General features: G+C 39.1%; 3 protein-coding genes across 3 annotated transcripts in view; all 3 read right to left on the reverse strand.

Annotated features, from left to right (window-relative positions):
• LOC140995776 (phospholipid-transporting ATPase ID-like) overlaps window positions 1-2672 on the reverse strand; it is a 39807-nt gene extending 37135 nt beyond the window's left edge. Inside the window, exon 1 of the mRNA XM_073465860.1 lies at window positions 2607-2672. The gene's annotated coding sequence lies outside the window, so the exon portion shown is untranslated. The remainder of the gene's footprint in view (window positions 1-2606) is intronic.
• Window positions 2673-5552: 2880 nt separating this feature from the next.
• LOC140996029 (E3 ubiquitin-protein ligase TRIM35-like) lies at window positions 5553-7908 on the reverse strand. The gene is made up of 2 exons (XM_073466237.1): window positions 7825-7908; window positions 5553-7496 (listed from the first exon to the last, which is right to left on the reverse strand). The coding sequence occupies exon 2, from the start codon at window positions 7182-7184 to the stop codon at window positions 5757-5759; it is 1428 nt and encodes a 475-aa protein (XP_073322338.1). The 5' UTR covers window positions 7185-7496; window positions 7825-7908; the 3' UTR covers window positions 5553-5756.
• A 4875-nt stretch (window positions 7909-12783) lies between these two features.
• LOC140996027 (zinc-binding protein A33-like) lies at window positions 12784-14423 on the reverse strand. The gene has a single exon (XM_073466232.1). It carries the CDS (start codon window positions 14358-14360, stop codon window positions 12861-12863), a length of 1500 nt encoding a protein of 499 aa, XP_073322333.1. The 5' UTR covers window positions 14361-14423; the 3' UTR covers window positions 12784-12860.
• Between the last annotated feature and the right edge of the window lie 400 nt (window positions 14424-14823).

Genomic DNA, 14823 nt, shown 5'->3' on the forward strand with positions numbered 1-14823 from the left:
TTACATTTTTTTCTCTACGCCTGGATGGATTAACATTAAACTTTGTTACCCAGAGGATGAATCCTCTTGACTTGACACTGTTGTAAGCGTTATTTCCGTATTGGAAATAGTGTTAAATAGCTCTAACAGTATTCACTGTGATAGTGTTTGGTTAGTAACCCATGTCTCTCCTCCCATTGCTCATGCACTAAAAGAGAAAAGACATTTTCTGGTATCCCTGCCAATTTTATCCAATCAGGACAAAAAACATGCGAACAAACCCGTAGAGAGCAGGATCCTCCTACATACCAGCAATGGTGGAACAGGTAAAGGTAGTTGGTGACGGCTTATACTACCAAACAGGCCAAGTGAAGAAAAATACTTGAAACATTGAAAGAGGCAAAGAGAGCTGCAGGAATTACGCAATTGTGGTGATAAAGAGAGGAGGGCGGGGATTGCTAACTGCAAAAAAAATAAAAAAACGGACAGGAAGTTAGATAAAACAACAACAATGCTTACAGCAGCTTTAAGTGATCCTTTGAATTTTCCTCTAGTGCTATTGGCTGGTCAGTGTTTTCAATTATCCCATTAAATATCTCAACATCTGCTAAATGGACTGGCCATTAAACACTTTACAAACAGTCATGGTCCCAAGACAATGGCTGGATCCCAATCAATGTCCCCCTTCAGGTCTTAAGCTAGGCCTGGGCAATATGGATGAAAAGTCTATCACCAGTTACCTGTCCCATTTTTATCATTTTTAAATGATGTTTTCCTCTCTGGCTTTCTTGCGGTTGGTTTGTAAAACACTCGGCCAGCAGCGGAGCTGGTGTGGTGGATTGTGAGCCATAGTTGCCCCAGTGGTCGAGCAAACGACTTTGCCTGTCGCAGCTGCAGTGTCTCTAGGCTTCCAGGCAGAGCAAACAGGCTGGGTGGCCGGCCAGCCAGCCAGCCTGTCCACGCTACCTAAGAAGCCTGGAGACACTCCTGCAGCGAAAAGTGGCTCCGAAGGACGAGTGATGAAGGTCGTTACGTTTGCTGGCGAGGCTGCAGTTCGTAGGCCCGCGTATCAGGCTAGAAAAGCAGACATTACCACAGCCACCGTGTGACCAGACAGTTTTAGAGGCGGAGTAGAGCTGGTCTGCACTGTGGTGGGATCCATAATAACGCCTCACTCCACACTCTTTTATTGCTGTCAGTCACATGGCGATGGTGCGACCGAACTACACACCTGCTATATGATTGACTGTCTGCGTGTCACTTGCAGGGAGCACAAGTGGGAGTTGTCTGTTAAATGATTGGCTGTTCGTGTGCCAGTCATAGCTCACTTCATTATCAAGGGATATGACAGGCTGTTAATGAGCCGGGGCGTATTCTTATAGGCGTGAAACTATCGCACATTTTACCTATTTTCTTTTTGCTATCTATGACGTGTCTATCACCGATACATATTGCTATTGTCTGGGCCTACCTTAAGCCCCGAACCCTCTGGGACTAAGTTGACGTCACCTGCCAGGTGTTTGAGAGGCAGCAAGGGCCCATAATGGTATACAGTGAACAGGAATGGGACGGCATTTTGCCACATTTCACTTTACGTTGTGGGTTTGGAACTTTTTATTTCATGTTCTAAAATAGTAGAGCGCATACCTCCGCCAAGACCCAACAGTCCCCTTTCACTCAGTCAAACCTAAATCAATAATATATAAAACATATGTAAATCCACAGGATACTGTACTGACTCATAGATACCAACCAACTAAATACGCATTTCTCTCATCAAGATCCAACCATTATTCCCTAGAAATTAAGGAAACTGGCGAAAAAATCTGTTAGATAATAAAGAATGTGAGACTCATCCTCCAAATAAGTTTCCTGCACTAGTTTAATCAAAATGTTTTGTATTTCAGAGGGTTCAGGAGCCCCTGACTTATTTCGTTTTTGCTACGCCCCTGTGTTACAGTTACAGCTGAGAGCCAATAAACTCTCACACTTCACTGTCTGGCCCTGAGAAGTAAACGATCTGCTGCAACACTAAGACAGGATATGAATGAGTACTTCACTGTCTTCCGCTGCACAGATTACTCATCATTCATCACTGCCGAGCCGCACAGCGTTTACGGACAGCGACAGTATGTGTACAACCATCAATCCCAGTGTTTATAATCATCACCCTTATCATCACCACTCCCACTAACAAGTGTGCCGTCATCTGAACAATACTCCATCACAAAAACAACAAAACACACTCTGGTGATGCGGGGAAGTCTCGCCACTGAGTGTTTAGGCGTGTAAGAAGTTTTGGTGAAGTTACGAACAGCAGCTCTGTTAAACCAACACCCAACCAAAGCAACTTAAGCAAATAAAAGTGAAGCTGAGTGGATTTCTTTCCGTGTTCCCGTTACTTTTAAAGCTCAGGGCTCCCTGGAGGGCAGCAGAGACAGGGACAGAGAGAGTGAGCAGCCCATTCACTTCAGCTTCCTGTCTGCCTGTCTATCTTCCTCCTCCATCTCTTCCCTTTCTCCCCCTGCAAAAAAAAAAAATCCATCCCAGCATGTAAACCCGCTCCCCGCTTCACCTCGACTCCTCCAAGGTCAGTAGAAAGAGAGGCGCGGCGCGGTGCGTCTTACCGTGCGTCCTGGGCTGGCTTCGTGCGGTGCGCCCTGCGTCGCCAGCGGGTCCTGTGGATAAACAAGAAAATCTCTCAACTACGAGAAGAGAGGAGGGCTAGTGTTTCCCTCCTGGGCTTCCCACTACCCGCCTCTCGGCTCCCCTCCCTCTCTCATGCTCCCCCCTCCTCCCTTTTCTCCACTTCTCCCTCCTCTTTTTAGTTATAATTCAACTGTTGGCTGTTTAAGCACGAGATAACACGCGGGTCACGTGGTTACTAGAGGTAATTACCGCACTACTGATGATGTCAGTGATCTGTATTTTAACAGTGAAATGTTTTGTGGTGTCAAGTATTTGGTGATGTTCAAAAATGTTTTCAATGCATCATCTCAGCCTTTGCTGTTCATTGAACTGGTGCTTTAGAGAGTTACCCCATCTTGTTTTACGCTAAATAAAATACATTTTAAAAACAATACTTGTTTGGTCAGTGTTGATGATGATGGAACAGCAGCACAGGACAAAAGTCAGCCTCTGAAGAGACTCACGTTTCAGATATAATTCAGTCTGAGTGATGTTTTTGAGATGATTTGACTGAATTGGTGCTTGATGAAGCGACACATGAAGAGCCACAGCAGTGATGAGTTTCTTAGAGACCCTGACATACGGTATGTCTGACACACAGACTGGGATCTTTGTGAAGGATAGAAACAAACATCCATCAGAAACTGATAAGAGGTGGTGCTGTCGATCAACCTGTGCAGCTAACAATAATATTCATGTCAATAAGTGACAGAAAGTGGAAATAAAATATTCAGAGTTCAAAATGAGCAGGCTGTGAACAAAATGTCTTCTTTGTCTCCATCTTGTGGCGTTTACAGGAAGTAAAATGTGTCCATGCAGTCATATCCTGTATACATACTGTACACTCAATAATGTTGATGACATCATGCACATGTGAGCATGTTGTCCCTGAAAACTGCATTAAGTCTGTTACAACATGAATCAAATGTAACAGTGAAACCGTTTCTTAAACTATGTTGTCTTCTTGTAAATGTTGATCATTTCTACAGCCTTCATACACTGTGTTAGCATTATACAGTCCTGCTGACTGACTCAACTTGTTTAAAGAAGCAAATCTTTAGTGACAATCTGAATTCTCCTTCAGAGCAAATAATGTCAGACACCATCACTACATCTGTGTCTGTACAAGCCTCAGTACTCCCTCTCTTCAATGAGGCTGTCTGTAACAGAGCTGAGGAGCAACACACTGCCACAACTTCACTTCACAAACTTTTTTTTAAATAAATAGATTAAATAAATAACAGACCAGTGTGACAATCAATAAAACTCCATCAGTATTAAACAAGCTGCACAACTCTTCTCCAGTATGACATGTTTTATTCCTCACATGTTTTCAGCTGTTCAGCTTCATCAGGGTGGTATGAGGCTGATTCAGGTTTCTTTATATACAATCAGTTAATGAGTCATGTGACTTTATAAAAGAAATGTTAACTAAATGAGTTGGTCTGTCCATAAATGTTGATGTTGAAAGAGTTTTACTGAGGAATTTGTTGTTTTGAAGATTAAAAAATGGAGATTGAACCTTTAATGAGTTCAGATGAAACACTGGATTCTTGTAATAGTTGTTGTATAATTTTCTTTTATGATTTGTGTTTATTGTAATTTTTCACACGATCATTTGACAGATGTGTGTCAAGAAAATGAAAACAACCTCATTGACACAATTTTGTATCAAAGCTGTGATTTAATGTCACATCATGTGAGGCTGCATCCATCTGATTTACATTTTATTAATGTACAGTTGATTCAGGAATAAAATCACAGATTAAACTAAACTGTACTGTTGGAATTTCCTTTATATTGAGCATAAACTGGACATTATCCTTCTTGTTATTGATCATGTTTACACTACAACAGATGTCACATACAGCATGAAGAAGCTCTGTGAGGGTTAGAGACTTAAATAAAACCAAATTAAATTAAAACAAGTTTCCTCAGAAAAAACCCCAACAGATCCAAAACTGAAATAAATTATTAAAAGAACCAAAAATATCCAAAACTGAAACTGATGACATGATGCTGTTTGACTCAAAACAAGATAATAACAACAAGGAAAATTAACAGCTGTGATCTGAAAAGAATCGTCTCCTCCAGTTTCAGCATTTTGACACATTTTCTTGTTGACAGAACTTTAATTTAAGAGGTTCGAAGAACGTACATCCTAAATCTATTTGTTTTATGAACCAAGGAAGCAGCATCAATGCAATCAGAGTATTTACAAAACAACATTAAAAAGATATTGTTGTTGACATAAATGCAAAAGTAAACAGAATATCAACAGCAGGAGTTACCACCTTTGATGGCTAAATGAAATATAATTAAACACTTGATGACTCAAGCAGAAACAGATGATTTAAGTCAATATTGTCGCAGTGAGTTTTCATGAAAACAATAAAAGAAGATAAAAAACACTGAAGAAGAGACACTTAAAAAAAAAAATTCTGTGGCTCTCGACAACAAATTATATATAAAAAAACAATCAGTCAGAGTCAGAATGTGTGTTGATCCTCTGAACCACTCTGAGTGTAAAAACTGAAATTAAAACATGATCAAAACTAAAAGATCATCACGACATCCAGAAATCTGACAAACAAAATCTGGTGTCTGATGATGATAAAAGTTAAAGAAACAACATATTTGTTGTAATGGATACAGTTTATGTTATATTGTGATCTGATTTAAACAAAATGCTTCTGAGCAGGATATTCAGTTGTAAGCTAAAATAATTAATACCATGTTTAAGAATGGATAATAAAACACTGTCTCAGTATATTTTTAATCTAGTTCAAACATAATGTACTCTTTTTTTTTAACATGATCTAGGTTGGTGTAAAATCTTAATTGTCTTTTAAAAGCTGAAGTAACTGAAAGCAGTGAGGTTTAATGTTTTCAGTTTTGTTCATGAAAACCACTTTGGCTCATTTATGTCAGACAACAGAAACATTTCTTTGACATCAACATCAAATCAGATCTGTTTCAGACACAATAATAAGTGTGATGATGAGATTAAAGTCTATTAAACCTCAAACAATCATGATACAGTAATGTTGAATGTAAAAGTTGGAACAATTAATTTACATTCCTGAACATCACAGAGAAATATCAGTCTGACAGATTTTGATATCAGCAGTTTTAGCATCACCAGCATTTCCAATACTGAAATATGGGAAGAGTTTCTCAGTGAAAGTGTCTCTGTGAGTGTAGATGTGAGTCGTGTCTTCAGGGTCGTAGAAGGACACCTCCCCCCTGTCATAGTCCAGCTGGACTCTGATCCTCTGGAGACTCTTCTTCACTCTGACAGTCTCACCAACACCATTAGAGTATTTTCCACTGCGATGCGTTAAACACCAGAATCCATATTTTGGTGAAGGAAATCTCTCTCCCTTCCTGTCAACTGACTCTTTAACCAAACCTACAAGCCAGCTAGGATGATCTCCCACCTCCACCTCCCAGCTGTGTTTCCCTGAGCTGAAGCCCTCAGAGCCATGAACAATCCTATAATTAGTGTTTCTCTCTGGATTGTCAGGAAGCTGCTGATATGTGACTCCACATCTCACACTGGTCAGATCATCAGACAGATGGAGCCAGGGGTATGCAGTGTTTGGGTCCAGAATGACAGGACTGAAGTGGACCTTGTCCTTCATCTTCTCCCAGACTCTGAAGGACAGGTTGCCCAGGTGTTTGGCCACATCTATCAGCGCTCCTGAGACCAGCTGTGGATCTGACAGTGAGCACTGGACTCTGGCTCTGGTCTGAGTGGCTTTATAACTGCTGAGGAATGGCACGTTGTGTTTCTGCAGCTCTTCTTCAACAGCACAGATACTGTCTGACAGAGAGGAGATCTGCTCCTCCATCATCTTCATCTCTCTGCTGATAGTCTTCCCCTTCTGCTCCTCTTCCTCCCTCAGAGCTGCCAGTCTGGACTCCTCTTCCTCTTTCAGGAACTGGTGCAGCTTGTTGAACTCTGCTCTGATCTGCCTCTCTGTGGACAACAGCTGCTTCTTGGAGTGTTGAATCACTTCATTGTATGTTTTCTTCACATGTTTGTATTTGTTCCTCTTGTCCTGTAGAGATTTTAAGTCAGATTTCAGCTGCTCCTTCAGCTCACTGACTGCTTGTTCTACAGGAACCACCTTGTGACCAACATGGTGAGGAAAGTCACACACATGACACACAGCTCTATCTTCATCCTCACAGAACAATTTAGGCTCTTCTTGATGTTTACTACACACCACCTCCACCTTCTTCTCTCCTTTTTCTGTCTCAGATGATCCAGATTTCTGTCTCCCAGCAAAGGAGTCAGCCAGTTCCTTCAGTGTAAAGTTCACTGGTGGATCAGCCTTTGAGGATTTTCTTTTACAAATGGGACAGTTTTTGTTTGCAGCATGTTCCCAGAATTTTTGCAGGCAGCTTGAACAGAAGCTGTGGTTGCAGCTCAGAGACACAGGATCTCTGAAAGTCTCTGAACACACATGGCAGCTCAGGTAACTTTCAACAAGAGCAACTTTGTCAGCCATTTGTTCCTGAAGTTACTTTTCACTGCAGGACTCACCAAGTTTCTGTCTCTTCTCTTGACTGCTTCAAATACTCCAATTGTGTGTTTTCCAGCAGAGATCTCACACCCTGTAATGGCGTCTCAGCACTGTTCAACAACGTCAAAACTTACTTTCATTTTCTTTCACCTGTGTCACAGGTTAAATTATTACCATAATAAATGCTGTCTTGTCATGTTGTCACCAGCAGATGGAGCTGTCAGGATGTCATTCAGAGTTGAATATTTCTCTCTCGACTCAGAAGAATATAATTTCCTTGTTTTGGCAGTTGTTATCCTGCAACAAAATAAAAGTAACACGTGAAAAACTGATGACATCTCGTGTTTTGTTTCACAAAACAAAGAATACAAACTCTCATGAAACACCAAAAACAGGAAGAGTTTTTTTCTGTAGTCCTCCAGTGAGGACTGATCATTCTCAGCAGGATGTCAGATTTTGAAATCTGTACAAATCCATCAGAAACTGATAAGAGGTGGTGCTGTCGATCAACCTCTACAGCTAACAACAATATTCATGTCAATAAGTGACAGAAAGTGGAAATAAAAATGTTCAGAGTTCAAATGTTTTTCTTTTGTCCCAAAATGTTCGTAAATCAAAGACTCACCAACTTTTGTTTCCCTTCAGTTTGACTCTTTCAGTCCCAGAAATGTGCATTGTTCAGTAGAGATCTCTCACAGTGTGCTGTCATCGTGGCTCCGTTCAACAATGTCAGAATTTCTTTCAACGTCACCAACCTCTTTTATTAGTTAATCATTACTGGTAGTAGATGCAGCCAGCTGATTTTATTACCAGCAGATATAACAGGATACTTCACAAGCTGCCCTTCTGCACCTGGAAGACTTTCAAGTTCATTCTGGACTCAAACATGTTTAAGCCTCTGTTTCTCTCTGTGTGAAGATCTGACCAGTGTGAGAAATCTTAAGTTTCAAACATCGTCAGGAAGGTGAAGAGTTTGATCTCATCAAAAAGCTTCGTCTGATGTTTCGTGTGTAACAATGAAAATATATTTTGTCACAGTGAAGACACATAAACTGTTGGAAACACTGCTGATGAAAAGACCTCTGATCTCTTCTGTTTGACATTATAATAAACTGTGTGTCTCTGCATGTATTCATGCTTGATTGGATAATTTCACATATTTCTATAAGTAAAGACATGTTCAGAAACTTTTCTTTCTTCAGTGCTCCAGTTTATTGCTGATTACAGCTCTCACTATCTTTGGACTTTGTGTGGCAGTTGTTTTATTGCCTGATCTTTGCTACATGCTCTTCCTTGTGAGATCTGCTCTGTCATTTTTTCATAAAAGTTATAAGAATCTTGTAAAGGGTCACAACACTTAAAACTAAATACTGTATCTGTTTTACCAGACTTATGTCAGATCATATGACACAATTTCAGTCTTTCTGTCCAGAGATAATCAGGTAATAATGCTGAATGTTTCTTTACTGAATCAATCAGATGTCGACTTTGTACACACTAAATATCACACTTTTAATCGCTATGATTAAAGGTGCACTGTGCAGTTTTAGGGAAGACATTTTATTTTAGATAAACAAGCTCTTTGTTTCTGTGACTGAATAAACAAACTGACCTTAAAGGACAACACAATTTCATACTGTTTTACTTTGTTTATATGTGGCGGACCCTGCCACCTTTCTAGCTTCAAACAGTGTTCTGGGGACCTTATTTTCCTCTGAGAACAGCTTGTTTATTCAGTTATGGATGAAATACATGTTTCTTAGTTTGGTAGTTTGTATTATTCCCTCATTAATATTGTGAATAGTACAATTCTTTGCATCTCGCATCTCTTCTCCAAAACTACATAGTGCCCTTTTAATTCTCTTCACAGAACAATTTAGGGACCTCTGAATGTTTCGATCTCAGCGTCTCTTTATTCTTCTCTCCTTTTACTGTCTCAGATGATCCAGATGTCTGTCTCCCAGCAAAAGAGTCAGTCAGCTCATTCAGAGCAAAGTTCACTCCTAGATCAACTTTGGAGGATTTTCTTTTACAAATGGGACAGTTTGTGTTTTTAGCTTGTTCCCAGAATTTTTCAGGCAGCTTGAACAGAAGCTGTGGTTGCAGCTCAGAGACACAGGATCTCTGAAAGTCTCTGAACACACATGGCAGCTCAGGAAACTTTCAACAAGAGCGTCTTTTTCAGCAATTTTTTCTTTTGTCACAAAATGTTCGTAAATCAAAGACTCACCAACTTTTGTTTCCCTTCAGTTTGACTCTTTCAGTCCCAGAAATGTGCATTGTTCAGTAGAGATCTCCCACAGTGTGCTGTCATCGTGGCTCCGTTCAACAATGTCAGAATTTCTTTCAACGTCACCAACCTCTTTTATTAGTTAATCATTACTGGTAGTAAATGCAGCCAGCTGATTTTATTACCAGCAGATATAACAGGATACTTCACAAGCTGCCCTTCAGCACCTGAAGACTTCCAAGTTCATTCTGGACTCAAACATGTTAAACCCTCTGTTTCTCTCTGTGTGATGATCTGACCAGTGTGAGAAATCTTAAGTTTCAAACATCGACAGGAAGGTGAAGAGTTTGAGCTCATCAAAAAGCTTCGTCTGATGTTTCGTGTGTAACAATGAAAATATATTTTGTCACAGTGAAGACACATAAACTGTTGGAAACACTGTTGATGAAAAGACCTCTGATCTCTTCTGTTTGACATTATAATAAACTGTGTCTCTGCATGTTTTCATGCTTGATTGGATAATTTCACATATTTTTATAAGTAAAGACATTTTCAGAAACTTTTCTTTCTTCAGTGCTCCAGTTTATTGCTGATTACAGCTCTCACTGTCTTTGGACTTTGTGTGGCAGCTGTTTTATTGCCTGATCTTTGCTACATGCTCTTCCTTGTGAGATCTGCTCTGTTATTTTTTCATAAAAGTTATAAGAATCTTGTAAAGGGTCACAACACTTAAAACTAAATACTGTATCTGTTTTACCAGACTTATGTCAGATCATATGACACAATTTCAGTCTTTCTTTTCAGAGATAATCAGGTAATAATGCTGAATGTTTCTTTACTGAATCAATCAGATGTCGACTTTGTACACACTAAATATCACACTTTTAATCACTATGATTAAAGGTGCACTGTGCAGTTTTAGGGAAGACATTTTATTTTAGATAAACAAGCTCTTTGTTTTTGTAACTGAATAGACAAACTGACCTTAAAGGACAACACAATTTCATACTATTTTACTTTGTTTATATTTGGCGGACCCTGCCACCTTTCTAGCTTCAAACAGTGTTCTGGGGACCTTATTTTCCTCTGAGAACAGCTTGTTTATTCACTTATGGATGAAATACATTTTTCTTAGTTTGGTAGTTTGTATTATTACCTCATTAATATTGTGAATATTACAATTCTTTGCATTTTGTCTCCAAAACTACTACTAATGTGTGTGTGTGTGAACAAAATGTCTTCTTTGTCTCCATCTTGGGGCGTTTACAGGAAGTAAAATGTGTCCATGCAGTCACATCCTGTATACATACTGTACATTCAATAATGTTGATGACATCATGCACATGTGAGCATGTTGTCCCTGAAAACTGCATTAAGTCTGTTACAACATGAATCAAATGTAACAGTGAAACCGTTTCTTAAACTATGTTGTCTTCTTGTAAATGTTGATCATTTCTACAGCCTTCATACACTGTGTTAGCATTATACAGTCCTGCTGACTGACTCAACTTGTTTAAAGAAGCAAATCTTTAGTGACAATCTGAATTCTCCTTCAGAGCAAATAATGTCAGACACCATCACTACATCTGTGTCTGTACAAGCCTCAGTACTCCCTCTCTTCAATGAGGCTGTCTGTAACAGAGCTAAGGATCAACACACTGTCACAACTTCACTTTACAAACTTTATCAACAACTGCAAAGTTTCTGCTGCTGTTTTTTTCTTTAAATAAATAGATTAAATAAATAACAGACCAGTGTGACAATCAATAAAACTCCATCAGTATTAAACAAGCTGCACAACTCTTCTCCAGTATGACATGTTTTATTCCTCACATGTTTTCAGCTGTTCAGCTTCATCAGGGTGGTATGAGGCTGATTCAGGTTTCTTTATATACAATCAGTTCATGAGTCATGTGACTTTATAAAAGAAATGTTAACTAAATGAGTTGGTCTGTCCATAAATGTTGATGTTGAAGAGTTTCACTGAGGAATTTGTTGTTTTGAAGATTAAAAAATGGAGATTGAACCTTTAATGAGTTCAGATCAAACACTGGATTCTTGTAATAGTTGTTGTATAATTTTCTTTTATGATTTGTGTCTATTGTAATTTGTAGTTTCACATGATCATTTGACAGATGTGTGTCAAGAAAATGGAAACAACCTCAGTGACACAATTTTGTATCAAAACTGTTTGTGATTTAAAGACACATCATGTGAAGCTGCATCCATCTGATTTACATTTTTTTAATATACAGTTGATTCAGGAATAAAATAACATGAAACTAAACTGTAGTGTTGGAATTTCCCCTGTATTGAGCATAAACTGGACATTTATCTTTCATGTTATTGATCATGTTTACACTACAACAGATGTCACATACAGCATGAAGAAGCTCTGTGAGGGTTAGAGACTTAAATAAAACTAAATTAAATTAAAACAAGTTTCCTCAGAAAAAAACCCAACAGATCCAAAAACTGAAATAAATTATGAAAAGATCCAAAAAAATCCAAAACTGAAACTGATGACATGATGCTGTTTGACTCAAAACAAGATAATAACAACACGGAAAATTAACAGCTGTGATCTGAAAAGAATCGTCTTCTCCAGTTTCAGCATTTTGACACATTTTCAGGTGGAAGAACTTACATCATAAATCTATTTGTTTTATAAACCAAAGGAAGCAGCATCAATGTATCAGAGTATTTACAAAACAACATAAAAAATATTTTGTTGTTGACATAAATGAAAAAGTAAACAGAATATCAACAGCAGGAGTTACCACCTTTGATGGCTAAATGAAATATAATTAAACACTTGATGACTCAAGCAGAAAGATGATTTATTGTTTTAGTGAGTTTTCATGAAAACAATAAAAGAATATAAAAAAAACACTCAAGAAGAGACACTTAAAAAAACATTTTTGTGGCTCTCAACAACAAATTATTTAAAAAAAAAAAACAGTGTAAAAACTGAAATTAAAACATGATCAAAACTAAAAGATCATCACAAGATCCAGAAATCTGACAAACAAAAACTGATGTCTGATGATGATAAAAGTTAAAGAAAAAACATATTTGGTTCAGTGGATACAGTTTATGTTATATTGTGATCTGATTAAAACAAAATGCTTCTGAGCAGGATATTCAGTTATAATCTAAAATAATCGATTTAAACCATGTTTATGAATGGATAATAAAACACTGTCTCATTTTTTAAATCTAATTCAAACGTGATGTACTCTTTTTTAACATGCTCTAGGTCGGCGTAAAATGGGGAGGGAGGTTTAAATGTTTTCAGTTTTGTTCATGAAAACCACTTTGGATCATTTATGTCAGACAACAGAAACATTCACATCAACATCAAATCAGATCTGTTTCAGACACAATAATAAGTGTGATGATGAGTTTAGAGTCTAATAAACCTCAAACAATCATGATAAAAAATATTTAAAGTTAAAAGTTGGAACAATGAATTCACATTCCTGAACATGACAGGAAATATCAGTCTGACAGATTTTGATATCAGCAGTTTTAGCATCACCAGCCTCTCCAATACTGAAATATGGGAAGAGTTTCTCAGTGAAAGTGTCTCTGTGAGTGTAGATGTGAGTCGTGTCTTCAGGGTCGTAGAAGGACACCTCCCCCCTGTCATAGTCCAGCTGGACGCTGATCCTCTGGAGACTCTTCTTCACTCTGACAGTCTTATTAAGACCATTAGTGTATTTTCCATCACCATGCAATAAACACCAGATTCCATATTTTGGTGAAGCAAATCTCTCTCCCTTCCTGTCAGCTGACTCTTTAACCAAACCTACATTCCAGTCAGGATGATCTCCCACCTCCACCTCCCAGCTGTGTTTCCCTGAGCTGAAGCCCTCAGAGCCATGAACATTGGCGTACTTAGTGTTTCTCTCTGGATTGTCAGGAAGCTGCTGCTTTGTGTCTCCACGTCTCACACTGGTCAGATCATCAGACAGATAGAGACTGCCACTTGCAGTGTTTGGGTCCAGAATGACAGGACTGAAGTGGACCTTGTCCTTCATCTTCTCCCAGACTCTGAAGGACAGGTTGCCCAGGTGTTTGGCCACATCTATCAGCGCTCCTGAGACCAGCTGTGGATCTGACAGTGAGCACTGGACTCTGGCTCTGGTCTGAGTGGCTTTATAACTGCTGAGGAATGGCACGTTGTGTTTCTGCAGCTCTTCTTCAACAGCACAGATACTGTCTGACAGAGAGGAGATCTGCTCCTCCATCATCTTCATCTCTCTGCTGATAGTCTTCCCCTTCTGCTCCTCTTCCTCCCTCAGAGCTGCCAGTCTGGACTCCTCTTCCTCTTTCAGGAACTGGTGCAGCTTGTTGAACTGTGCTCTGATCTGCCTCTCTGTGGACAACAGCTGCTTCTTGGAGTGTTGAATCACTTCATTGTATGTTTCCTCCACTTGTTTGTATTTGTTCCTCTTGTCCTGTAGAGACTTTAAGTCAGATTTCAGCTGCTCCTTCAGCTCACTGACTGCTTGTTCTACAGGAACCACCTTGTGAGTCTGGTGGAGAGAAAACTCACAGACAGGACACACAGCTCTCTGCTCGTCCTCACAGAACCAATAAGAGACTTCTGGGTGTTTATCACACACGACCTCCTCTTTCACCTCCACCTTCTTCTCTCCTTTTTCTGCCTCAGATGATCCAGATTTCTGTCTACCAGCAAAGGAGTCAGCCAGTTCCTTCAGAGCAAAGTTCACATCTGGATCATCATTCAACGGTTTCCTTTTACAAATGGGACAGTTTTTGTTTTCAGCTTGTTCCCAGAATTTTTGCAGGCAGCTTGAACAGAAGCTGTGGTTGCAGCTCAGAGACACAGGATCTCTGAAAGTCTCTGAACACACATGGCAGCTCAGGTAACTTTCAAAGAGAGCAGAATTTTTCTCAGCCATTTGTTACTGAAGTTGTTTTTCACTGCAGGACTCACCAAGTTACTGTCTCTTCTCTTGATTGCTTCAAATACTCCAATTGTTTGTATTTTCCAGCAGAGATCTGACGCCCTGTAATGGCGTCTCAGCTTTGTTCAACAACGGCAAAACTTACTTTCATTTTCTTTCACCTGTGTCACAGTTTAAATTATTACCATAATAAATGCTGTCATGTCACCAGCAGATGGAGCTGTCAGGATGTCATTTTGAATTGAACATTTTTCCTCTTGATTCAGAGAAATATAATTTCCTTGTATTGGCAGTGTTTTCTCACAACAAAATAAAGGTATCATCTAAAAAAAAAGATCTCTCATGTTTTCTTTCACTAAACAAAGTTAAAAGGTTTTAAATGTGTTCAAATCTACTAGAAACTGACAAGAGGTGATGCTGTTGATCAACAACTGCAAAGCTTCTGTTTGTGTTTCTT

Source organism: Pagrus major, chromosome 5 (genome assembly GCF_040436345.1).
Source record: "Pagrus major chromosome 5, Pma_NU_1.0".
Lineage (NCBI taxonomy): Eukaryota > Metazoa > Chordata > Actinopteri > Spariformes > Sparidae > Pagrus > Pagrus major.